This window comes from Xiphophorus hellerii, chromosome 5 (assembly GCF_003331165.1).
Source record: "Xiphophorus hellerii strain 12219 chromosome 5, Xiphophorus_hellerii-4.1, whole genome shotgun sequence".
NCBI lineage: Eukaryota > Metazoa > Chordata > Actinopteri > Cyprinodontiformes > Poeciliidae > Xiphophorus > Xiphophorus hellerii.
In genome coordinates this window covers 20,961,332-20,974,575 of record NC_045676.1, presented here as the reverse complement: position 1 = coordinate 20,974,575, position 13,244 = coordinate 20,961,332, and the positions used below count along the sequence as shown (strand labels likewise).

General features: G+C 37.6%; 1 protein-coding gene across 1 annotated transcript in view; it reads left to right on the top strand.

Annotated features, from left to right (window-relative positions):
• Window positions 1-7,593, top strand: part of LOC116720185 (xylosyltransferase 1-like) — a 108,660-nt gene extending 101,067 nt beyond the window's left edge. Inside the window, exon 11 of the mRNA XM_032563311.1 lies at window positions 2,189-7,593. Coding sequence (XP_032419202.1) covers window positions 2,189-2,511 — 323 coding nt within the window. The 3' untranslated portion in view covers window positions 2,512-7,593. The remainder of the gene's footprint in view (window positions 1-2,188) is intronic.
• The last annotated feature ends 5,651 nt before the right edge of the window (window positions 7,594-13,244 follow it).

Sequence of the window (13,244 nt, the reverse complement as noted above, 5' to 3'; positions counted from 1 at the left end):
GAAAAGTTTGATTCTGACTTGTTGAACAGTTAGTGCTCTAGTTCCTGTTATAAATAAGTAGAGAAATTGGGCCTTTCTGGCTCAGCAGTAGACTTGTGTGGTAGTGGAGTTCTTTTTCTTAAGTCTTGAGCATCTGCACACTGAAACTGGGCTCTAAAAATTCTCACATCCTTCATTATTCTCTTCCACTTTTCAGTTGTCAAAGATTTAGAGTGACTGCTTCATTTGCATCGAACCTTCAAATGTAGACCAGGATAGAAGATAAAATAACAGAATTTTTGATTTTAATATTATAATCAGATTCGCCTGACCCAATTATGATTGTTCAGGTGGTGTAGTCACAAGATGTCTGCATGGGAACCGCACATCAGTGTGTTTTTGGAGTCATTCAACACCAGTCTTCAGTTCTGGCCTGCAGTCAGGCCACTGAACTTCTAAATAATGTTGTAATGGAAACGAATGGTAGCTTCACGGTGCGTTCAAGCACTGTTTGTATATTACATGCTCAGTGTTGAAATAACCTTTAAATGATTTATCAAGCTTTATTGTTATTAAATTTAACCAAGATGATGAATAACATCCACGACAATACAGTGTTAGTATTGTATACTAATTGTATTAAATGACAGAGGCTTATCAGAAGGTGGCCTCTATTTAATTTTTTTTACAAAATAAATAGTTTATTAGTACAGTCTTTATTATTACCCAGGGAAGGAAATATGTGGTAACCATAAAAGAAAAGCTTCTTGAATTATTAGTTTTTAAACTATTAGCAAGTTAACTTTGACTCAAAGAGGCACACATAGTCTACGTCACCATGTCAACAAAGTTTTACGACATGCTTATGAAGAAATATATATTTACATGAAGGAATGCAGGAGATTCGAATTCCAGTCTTCTTTACGCATTCCAGTGACCGTCCAGCTGGTAAACACTGAGCCGTCCATGTTTACTAGGAAAAGAAATACAGTAACATTTGCTTATATTTCGCCCTGATCCACACCTTGAAATATGCTTCAAGGTGTGTTTAGACTCGGAGCATGTTGAGATTTTTGGATAACAATTTATGATTTCAATGGTGAAGCACCTGAAAAATGGCTGGTTTAGAACAAGATGGTTAGATTTGATCAGCTAATAAAACTAAATTATACAACGATAAACCTTGTTAGAAACAGACAAGTATTTTATTCATGAACTGTTGAGGAAGAACTTTGAGAAATAACTTAGCTTTTTTGGAGGTATTTCAGCAAAGATCATCCAGAGTTTAATTGGATGCGAATGCACCACCAAGTTAAAACGTAACTGTAAAAGGCAAAGAGAGGAGCATCTAGTGGAGGAACAAATCTCAACACTGGAGCTTGGCTCAATACAACAGCTGTGTGTCTTCACATGTTCAGCATATTGTTGTATTTTTATGATGCCTTTGAAATGCCTTGTTGCTGAAATGTGCCATACAAATACAATTTGATTTGATTGATTCTTTTTCCTCTCCTCTCATCAGGATGTTTGATTTCATCACAGATATTCTTCGGCTTTAGATTTTCAGTTTTGGAGCTCCATAGTCATGAGTATCTAGAAAGTTTACATTTAGAATACAATAACGTTATGCTGCGATGTTTAGTCATTGCACTGGAAAAACACAAAATCTTAACTCTTAGAGACATTTTTCCAATATAATAAAATGTCTTGTTCCACTGGAATATTATTTCACTAATAACCAGTACTTTTTCATCAATATTTAGGAGGTTTTGACCTAAAACAAGCTCTTATATCTTGCTGAAAAGTTGCTTGTAAGTTGGTTTTGCCTTATTGCTAGTGTGCTAAGAAACTGGACCAAAAATATTTGGCAAAATTCCTTTGTTTATGCAATGTGATTGTGGTTATTAAACAGCACCGCTCTCATCACTTGCTCCACAACGCCAGCCAGACTGAGGAGGGGAACCTCAATGCAGCTCATGGAGCACTCTGTTCCCCATTCACTAATTTAATCACCAGTTCAGATGGAATATGGGGTCAAACTCCACACTGCGGTTAAATGTGTCATTTTTTCTTTACCATGTCATTTTTTCCTTTAACTAATTAATAAAAATTAGTAGGTTAAAGTTCCGGCCCTTAACCTTAGATTACAAAAAAGCTGCTTTCGTTACTGCTCATCCCTGACTCTTTGTCGTTTCCTCCCTGTCTTCAGAGGACACGCTGAGGCTCCACAACGGGCCAGCAAAGAACAGCTACATGGAGCAGAGCTTCCACGGCCTGAACCCGGTGCTCAACATCCCCGTCAGCTTGGCTTACGTGGAGCAAGCCAAGAGGAACGCGGCCCTCACCGGACCGGAGCTCGAGGGCTGGGTAGACGGCCTCGTGGGAGAGCTGTGGGAGGCCGCCGACATCTGCGCCGTTGGCCTCACCGCCTGCCCCGTCATGCAGCCCTGTGCCAAGAGCCCTTGGAGCTCCATGAGCCCGGATCCCAAATCCCAACTGGGAGCGCCGCACCCCGACGGCCGCATAAGGTAGCAGCGAGGCCTCCAGCTGGACGGGAGGCCGTGACACTTTGGTTTTATTTATTCGAGAGGCTTATTGCAAGGGGTAGGGGGAGGGAGGAAGAGGAGAAGCTCTTCCTCTGCACCTCTGAGCAGAAGCAAATGAAAAAAGGTGGCGTCCATCAGCGTGCTGTGGGTAAGGCTGTCTTAAAAGCGAGGGGAAGCATTTCTCTGAACCTCCCACAGAGTTTATTCCTTGAGGGGATTTTGCTGGCTTTGCTATTTCACTTTCTCAGTGTATTTATTTTTCTTTTCATGGCTGAGTTTTACTGTGATAAAACGTTGCAATTTTGGAGCTTTTTACTGTGCAGCCCAATGAATTGCGACGCCCTGCTTTTGGGCTGTGTGGCCATGCGAGTCTGAACTGTCGACACTGCTGCAACGAAGCCTTAGTGGGAAGAGATTCACCAGGAGGTAGCCGAGCACTGATACAAACCTGGCTCCTAAAACCTCATCAACAGAAACACTATGACAACAACTGACCGATAAGCACCCCTAAACAGATTAGTAACATTTTGTGACAGCTCAGATTTTATTTATTAGATAAACACACCAGCCCTTATATCTATCTATATAGAGGCACCCCTGGTAAGGATATGTAAGAAGCCTTAAAAAAAAAAAAAGTACATCTCTTACTGGAGTAATATAATCTCCTGATGAAAAATTTTCCAAGTGTGTTTTTGGATATTTTTATTTACCTCTTTACCATCCCCCTCACTCTGCATGTTAGCAATTTAAGCTTTGCTTTTCATGCAACCTTTTTTGTCACACTACCAGCTGTTTTAAGCTTTTTTTATTTATCACGCCGACTGTAGACATGAGGGTCGTCATGATGGTAAAGTTTCAACTCAACAACATTGAATATCAATTTTTGATTGTAAAAGCAAAGGATTCCTTGTAATACAGATCAAAAGTAACGAATTGCTCCTCGGCAATATTTCTCATTGTACACACAACCGATAAATAATTAGTAATTCAAAAAAAAAACAAACTTTTATTTAAGTTTTTTTTTGTTTAGCAAAAACTAAACTAGAACACCTAAAAATGCAAAAGTGTTTAAGGAAGAATTCAGAATTCATCCGTGCAATCAATTGGAAGAAAAATGGTTTTAACATTGTAATCCAGGATCTGAATGGATGTTCTGGGTTTTTTGCTCTTTCACCATTTCGTACCAAACTCCTTACTAACTGGGAGCTTTTCTGATCTGCAAAATTAGCAGATTTTTAAACTTCCAGCAGCACATTGTTTCAACCTGGATAGTTCAGGTGAGCCTCAGCAGGAAGGGGAGGGACTGAGTGTCTGCATTTCCACAGCGCTGCTGTGCGAAGTTGTGTGCCAACTTGGGGACATTAAAGTTGCTCAGTTGGTATCTGCTGTGACGCAAATAGCACCTAACTTCCTTTTTTATGTTGATCATATTTAAATATTGTTTATCTTGACAATCCATGTAGACATGGACAGCCTTAGGCAAGTAACACATCTGCCTTACTTGGTTTGCATTTTGAACAGTCAGGCCAGAAATTAGTCTTTCTAACATCCCATTTACCAAGATAAATTTCCAGACTTTATGATCAATTTTAAAAAGAAGTAATGAAAACTTATTCAGTTTCACAGGGATTTAATTTAATTTTTAAATTTGTATTTTTTTTTTCTTTTCTTTTTACCAGGGGTGCCGATTAATGTGTGGGGCGCTGTAAAATCACACATTTCTGCAGTTGAGTGCCTGATTAGGTTTCAGAGCAGCTGTGGCTGGTTTTGTTTTGTCGGGATAAAAATGCCTTTTTTGAATAATTAGTTAATTGGAAAAAATATATATTACACACAAAAAACCTGCTTGTAGACATTTGTAAGTTGTGTTACTTTGTTTTTAGATTTAACATTTACATAGATTAGACTCTTTTTTTTTTTATAACAGCCAGGGTTTATGACAGGCAGAAGAGAAGAAAGTAATAGTTTCTTCTTTTCTTAATTCAATCTGCCTCAAACTTGAAACTAAATTACCTTAAGCTAACCTTAAAAGTCTTGTGCTTGTTGAGTTTATTCCAGTCATTTCACAACACCTACTGTTGTACATAATTATTCAAGTATCTTCAAAATTGTATGAGTGAGGAAGAGGTATTGTTATTTATTTCTAAGTTTATATTAATACTGATATTTTTAGTCAGTGACTAAATAACTGCAACGCTGCCTTGGCAGCATGATGAGTATTTTTTTGTAATGAAAGCCGCCTTTATTTACAAAGGCCATCACCCCGAACTTAATATTGTACGTTTTTATGGCCCGCACTTGTGTGTGTGTGTCTGTGTTGTCCTGTCTGAATAAGACCTTCTCGTCCCGGTTTCTTTCATGGCTGTTTTCAGTGAAGCTCACAAGAGAAAAACGGTGCCTGAACTTTTTAACATTTTGTCATGTTACAAGCACAAACTCTTCTACATCGTACTATTATGTTAGCCCAACACTTTGCAATGCTCAGTTACGAAGTGAAAGGAAATAAGACGCTTGATTTTGTTTTATGTCTGAGATTGAAATATTTGCCTATTTTTTTCAACGTAGCTCAGGCCGCAGGGCTCTGCATATTACAGTCTGTGACAAATACTGCGCCATGTCTCCACATACTTGCTTTAATCATGTGATTCCCAATAGACATCGTCTTGTGTTTAATAATATAAAGTTCAACCTATCTGTCCACACATATGGGCCAGCTGGCGCCATGTTTAATTTTTAACAGGAAGTTGTTGTTATTTTTTAAACATTCTGATTGGCTGATATAGGTTTTAGCTTTGCGTTACACTGCCCCCTATGGGTTTGGCATGTTTAAAGCAACGTCCAGTGGCGTGTTTGTGCAGGTTCACGTGAATGAAAGCTTTTCTGAAACCGTTCCTGTGCGTACAAGGCCCCAGATTGAATGTGGAGTATCTGTGAACAACCATTTTTGAGTTATTCTACAGATTCTCAAATGGATTTAGTCCTGAACTTTGACTGGGCAATTTTAACACAAGAATACGCTTTGATTGGAGCAGAGCCATTGTAGCTCTGGCTATATGCTTAGTCGTTGTCCTGCTGAAAGGTGAGCATCCAGCTCACTTTTTAAGTGTCTCGCTTCCACAATTTAGCATCTTTTGAGCAAATCCTACTAAGTTATTTGTCTGTAGCGAAGAAAAGCACTCTCACAATGTTGTCTCTTAATTTTGCTTTCGTCCCACCCAGAGCTCCTTTCTCCACACGTTTGCAACGTTCCCTATATAACACAAATGCCACTTCTTAAACGAGCTTTCTCCTTTCCACTGGTCCAGATTTGTTTCCACTTCACAGTTTTTCATTTCTTTGTGTTGCGTTAAATGTTAATTAAATACATTATAGTTTGTGGTTGTAATGTGACAAACATGGAAAAAGTTTAAATCTTGCAGAGCACTGCATCTGTAGGAAAAATAGAAACTGTCCTTATAAGCAAATACTCTGGACAACGTGTGGACTTGAAGGAGAAACTGTGTCTTTTGGTGTTGTTTCCGAATGACAGTGAGTGGTTGTAGTTTTCATGCTGTGACAAAAAATGTACAATTTCAAGTGAATATTATATTGTATATTGAGTGCAAAAAATGAATAATTTATTAGACATGGCACCTTGTCAGCTCTGCTCTCTTTAAAGTACCTTTTCTCTCATCAAGACAATCTCCGGACACTTGCGTCAACTTAACCACACTCGGGACGGCAACTGATCCTGAACAAGGAGTTCAGTCACATATTTGCTTTACCTTGAAAAACAGTTTCATCTGAAGCCAATTAGGTTTTCAATCTGTGATTGTCAGCATTGTTTAGTCATCACATGAGCTAAATGAGTGGTTTTGCACAGGCTAATGAAGAGACATTACTGTTCATTAACGTCAAGTTCACCTTGCCTCTCTGTCAGATGGGCAGGATTATAACTGCTGTCTCTCTTCCCTTTCAAATCGACTGTTTCTGGTGTGAAACGTCCTCATTCTGACCGCCGTGCTCTGAACCGCTGCGTCACACACACACAGTACTTATTACGCTGTAAGCTCATTGGCAGGTTTGGATAAAATTAATTCAATGTAACTTAATGTGAAAAGTCATATTTTGTAACAAAATGATTAACAAATGAAGATGTACTGTATATAGGTATTTTGTATTGAAATGTTGTTTCAAAAGAACACCATTCGTGTAAATACAAAGGTGGCGAATTGACACTGAAGTGTGAAGAGTTGTTTTTTGTTTTTTTCCAAAGTGTTGCTAACTGGACAAAAAGAGTGAATTCAGTGTTTTATCAAGTAAAAGACATAAGATGTTTCAGTATTTCCGACTGCTGAGAAAAGGCAACCTTTGCCTATACGTGTCCCAGAGAATCCAGATTGTTGTTGTTCTTGCTGGAATGTATTGTTGAGCATCTGTTGCACAAATATCTCTGACTCATCATGTCCCCCGTGTTATTTTATTCAGAGAGGCTCAGTGTGCCTTAGCTGATTTTTAGAACCTTCTCTGTCCATTACAGAAATTTTTATTTTTTTTTTTTCGTCTTTTTGACCTCATGTGAAGAAAGCCATGAGTCCATCAAGTGATCTATCAGTAACTCTGACACCAAATTGATGTCTGCTGTTGTATATATCATCAGGCCTTCTCTTGCTGTGATCGACTTTTCTTTCTTTTCTTTTTTTTTCTTGTTCCTCCCTTTTGGGAATTTGTTTGATCAAAATGGCTTGTTTTACTTTTCTTTGACTGCTTTTTGGAAATAAAATTCTGTAAAACAGCAGCTCATGTGGATGTGTGATGTACCGCGGTCTACAGCACTGAACCTCTAATGAGCCGCAATTTACCAAGAATGGTTCTTGTTCCAACCTCTCTCTATGGGTTGCCTCCTCCGATCTGTGGACCTGTAGGTTAATTGTTTCCTGTTATGGGTCTGCAGGGTTAGCAAATGGTGTTTTATTTGCTAAATGCCAGGATCATAAAAAATTATTTTGGTGATCCTAACTGACCTACAATGCAGTAAATATGTGATATGAACTGGATGTATTATTAAAAAGGATGGATTCATAGCGTTTCACTTCTTCCACATTTTGTTATGTTAAAACTTTGTTCCTAATTGTATTAAATTAATTGCTGTTTTCTAAATTATACATACAAATATTACATTATGGCAATGTGGAAAAACGGTTTTGAGGTTTTTTTTTCGTTTTTATTTTTTCAATTTCATTGAAAAAAAACCAAGAAGTCACATTTATGTGAGTATTCAAACCCTTTGCTTTTTTTCCTTGTTCAACTTTTGAAACAAGCTTAGCTAATAGTAAATACATAAAATGTTTTAAACAGTTTTAAAGGCTTTTAATAAAAATAAAAATTAATATTTGGAGCAAATACTTCACACATAATCAAATAAAAGGAAATATTTTATTTATTTCATACTGAAAAGTCAACAGTGTCATTTATTAGATCGTTTTAAAGGTACTTAATTTCTGTGACAATCAAAAGCACGGTTGTTCATACCAAACTGTTGGGCTATTTAAGAAAACCTTTAACCTGACATCTTATTAAAATACAGCAAAACAGAACAGATAAACCAGGCAGAGCTCGAATTAAATGCTTTTTTAAGCAGAATCACTTTACTGATAGCAATGCGCTTCATCATAGCTTGTAAAGACTTTGCTTTGTTATATTAATAAAATTGCGCATCACAGTTTCTAGCCTTCATAGAGACAGTCACTTTTATTCTCTTGTCATAAGTCTAACCCTCACATTAACATCCAGCAGCTCAAGTGGTTTGGCCACTTTCTTTATCTTACAGGTCATGTAATCCTGTGACAGCAGTGGCTTCAGAGGGCATCTCACGTATTGAGTCGCTGCGGTTAATCCAGATTGCAGACCTTCCTTTCGTCACTACACGCTGCGGCAATCTGGTCAGAGTGTTTATTATGAATGGTACCATTCAGGATTTTATATACACTGAAGAGTAAAGATTCCCCGTCCTAATCCTCAGAGCGGTGGCCAGGTCCACTGCTCCAATTTCCAAATAGAGGTTTGTACAGCATGAACCGCAGGACGGAGGTTCATGGGAACCGTAGTGGTTTACTTTCTTGCTCTTACGCAGCAGCTTCTTATTTGTTCAGAACGTCTTAGGTTTTCTGAGGCTGCAGTTTCAGCCGACTGCTGAGTGTCAAGAATAAGCTGCTGGATATAACCAAGGCTAACTGTACATTTTGGTTGATCGACTTTCCTCTATGTAGAGGACAGAATGTGTCTGTAAAAAAAAAAAAACATAAAAGGGATTTTCTGTCAAATAAATCCAAGCAGAAAGGTTTGTTGCAGCACACATGTTGCACATCACCACTTCCAGCACACTTATTTACACTTTAAAAAACATGAATTGTTCCAATAAAATATTCTCGGTGAATTCTCACAAGTACCACGGTTTTACTACGTTTACTACATGCGGGTGTGTGGGTAGGTTCCTTCTTAAAAACAAAGAGTCTCACCAAACAATTCATTTAGTGTCATAACCTTAGCTGTTTGGTCTCAATTGGGTTGTCAAAAATGTTAGTTTTGAGCAGCATACTGAGCGCTACCAGGTCTCATAAGACCTTTCAGTGTGGAGGAGAAAATTATGTCTGAGGATGAACAGAGAGAATATATATATATATATATATATATATATATATATATATATATATATATATATAGAGAGAGAGAATATATATATATATATATATATATATATATATATATATATATATATATATATATATATATATATATATATATATATATATTCTCTCTGTTCTGTACTGTATATATATACAGTACAGACCAAACTGTTTGGACACACCTTCTAATTCAATGGGTTTTCTTTATTTTCATGACTATTTATAAGGCAAGAAATCCCACTTATTAACCTGACAGGGCACACCTATGAAGTGAAAACCATTTCAGGTGACTACCTCTTGAAGCTCATCAAGAAAATGCAGAGTGTGTGCAAAGCAGTAATCACAGCAAAAGGTTGCTACTTTGAAGAAACTAGAATATAAGGGGTATTTTCAGTTGTTTTACACTTTTTTGTTTAGTTCATATTTCCACACGTTATTCATAGTTTTGATGCCTTCAGTGTGAATCTACAATGTCAATAGTCATGAAAATAAAGGAAACTCATTGAATTAAAAGGTGTTCCCAAACTTTTGGTCTGTACTGTATATATATATATATATATATATATATATAAGTAAAACATATTTAATACGCCATTTTGCAACATCACTGAGATTCATTCAGGTTCCTGTGCAGTGAAGAAGATCCGCACTATGCGGGCAAGCGTGTGTTATTCTTCTGGCCTTTCCTCTGTTGTTCATAGAACAGGCTGGGATACAGATTTATATTCTCCATGGCACACACAGAATGACGGCTGTTTTTTGTATAGATAGCCTAAAACATTAGCTGATAACACTTTTGTCTGCTTAAAATTAAAAGCTAAATCTTGTTTAAAGTTGGCCGCTCTCTCATGCTCCTCACTGCAGAAACATAGTAGGGAAATATTGGTAACGTCTTAGATATATAGTTTTTGTATTATAGTTCTTGAAAAAGAAATATGAATTGGTATCAGCAATCCAAAAATTGTGTTCGTTTAGTACATTTATAATTTCCAAAATGATAAATTTACTCAACTTACAATATTTAACAACCATAAGATGTTTTTTTAAAGCCAAATAATACCTTAAAAGCCCCAGAAAACCAAAGTATATAAGAAAGTCCTTTTAGCTTTGCAGACACCATAAAACAGTAGTCAGGAAATATGGTGACCTGCAGCTGTTAATGTTGAAAAATGGCACCAAGATACAGCACAGATTTTCTTTTTCTTTTTTCAGTGAAGGCGTCAGGTCCATTAAAAGTGTTACATAAATTTTGTGTACAAGGAGTTTCATTTGTCTGATGAAGAGGATTTTAAATCACTCCGGAAAGCGACAAAGTGAACCCAGTTGCTCCCCCGTCCTCACTGCTGCTTTGGATGTGATATTTGAGAATGACACCTCTTCCGTCAGCTCAGGCGCATTTTTAAGCTCCTCTAATCTTAGAATAACTACATCTGACATCTGACAGTTTCCCTTAACCCTGTGGTTGGGTTCATAAAACTGCCATCCAGATCTGTCAACAATGTTCAGCTGGAAAGTGTGATTAGTGAAGGATGACAAGCTGACTTCAATGAAGGGGCCTTTTGGTAAATAATTTGACTCCCCCCGGCATTTGTCACCTAAACACAGCTACATTACAAGGATGCAAAAGGATTCATGCTACTTATAGTTTTTCACATCTTGTCACGTGATAGTCACAAACTTAAATAGCCTCATCCACAAAACATTTCTGTCAGAGCTCCCTCCATCAAACTTGCTTCGAAGGTTCCTGTCGTAAGATTTCCGACTTTTGCCTGGAACAGATGACTTCTCATAGATGTTCTGATAGCTATAAGTGTCTCGGGCCACACACAGCATGCAATAAAAAAAAGAAACATTTCAGAAGGACACATTTTTTGTCAAAAAGAAAAAGTACAGGGGCACTAGCACCTAATAATGTCTATCTGTGCATGTCTGCCAGGTAGGCTGGTAGACCATTAATGGATGGATCACTTTCCTTTCACATCACAATTCAAAATTTAAACATTTAATGTGACAATGTGTGCCAAATATGAGGGTGATTAATACTTTTCAAAAGCCCAGTGCTCCTCTGCTTTCTAATTTAAATCCTCTCTTCACTTAACATAATTTTTTTGTGTGCGTCAGGGTTAGGCATTTTTAAACTTTCAATTGTTTACAGTTTTACATACGACATGCAAGCGCACAATTTCAGACTTTCCTCGTCCTGTGTGTGATTTCCCCAGACGCTCTCTAACATACAGCAGTTCTGTCGAGTGTTTGCGAGGCGCTAATCAAAGGAAAACTACAGATTCCATCTACTTTCCTCTCAGAGAGATTTGCCCTAGTGGGAGAAAGCAGCTTGATTAGCACGAGCTTCTGCTGTTCTATATTTATGCACATCAATGTATGTGCTTTCCAAATGGGAAAGCATGTCTGTCACAATTTAAAATAGTTTATACTGTAGAGAGGCTTTGAAGCATCTTTGGATTTACTGTGATGTGAAAGTCACAGATCTAACACTATATAGTAACTTTATGATGTTATGAATCTATAATTTGTTATTGTAAATCCTTAAAAACCATCAGTTGATGATACACAGCTAAATTGTTACCTTGAGAGATTCGAGGTTTTCACATTTTCCCAAAGATATAGCTGCATTTATTAATTTGACAACGAGCAAACATTTTGACTCTCTTGAGATTGAAGAAAACTGTGATGTAATGTGTTTTAATTACTGCCTGCAAATAACCAGACTAATTAAGAAACTAATGAATGAGATGACCTCACAAAGAGATATTTCCCCAGGGTTTAATGTGTTGGTATTTTACAAAGTTCTATTCCAGAGCAATCTATTGATGAACACAAACACTACAGGCTTGCAAATGTACGAATCATCCTATTTTCTGAGTCTCTGAAACGCATTATTTACATGAAAAATGTGTATTATTTTATAGCAAAACTGGAGGTTTTTTGTCGCCCCTCCATAGTTTTAAATTTCTATTTGTTCTTGCAATCAGCCACCGCTCTGCCTCATTTTGACGAAACATGTATGAGCTCCAATTTTGGTTTTCTTTGAATTCCATCTGGTATTTTAGTTCCCAGAATAGTTTCTGATTATGATTTCAGTCTCATCTCATGACTTTTCCAGGTTTAAGAGTAAGCTGTGCCAGCATTAGACAGATGCTGCCACTTTCAGTTATTTTTGAAAAGAAACAAATAGAAGTATGCCATTTATAAGGAAAACTAACACAAGCTTCTGCAAGAATTCATGTGATGTGACAAAAGAGTGTGACTGGAGTTTCTATGAAACCTAATCCTGAGCCCGGTTTAAGAAAATCTTTAGAGCTGAGACCTCAACAGACAGGCACGGATATGAGACACCAAACCACACAGTAAATGATGAAAAATGGGCAGACACTCAACTCCTCTCTAGGGATTTGTGGACAATATTTACTGACAGCGTCAGCCGTCTCATTCTTTATTAGGGTTATATTGAATGAATCTTGAAAAGGAAGATGTTTCAGGTGAGTAATTTCAAACATCCATTATCTAAACCCACTTATCCATGCAGGGTCACCGGGGGGACTGGTGCTTATCTGCAGCAGTCATAGAGTTAGAGGCGGGGTGCAACTATACACAAACACACTCCTGTCTCAGGACAAGTTAGATTAATCAGTGAACAACCAACACAAAATGGGGGAGAAAAGCATGGAGGAGGGTCACTCCTCCTTGTTCTCTGCTATTGCTAGTTGTACGGACCAGAGTCAGTCGGTAAGGGTAAGTTAGAATGGCCACAAATGATGTTTCTGTAACGGTAAGTTGTTTCTCCATCTTTAGCAGTGTTCGACATGACCTAAAACCTGGAAAAGACATTCAAGCAGGACCACAACCTTCAACATATGTTCAGAGCTGTGATGGAGTAGATGAAAGCACGTGTTGATATGTCAAAGTCCAGATCTAAGTCCAATCAAGGCATGTTTCCAGAGTTGAAAATTGAAAACCTCAGAAACTTTGCATTCATTCTGCCAAAGCTGGAGCTGTTCAGCAAAGGAGAGAAATTAGCCAAACCTTTAGAGGA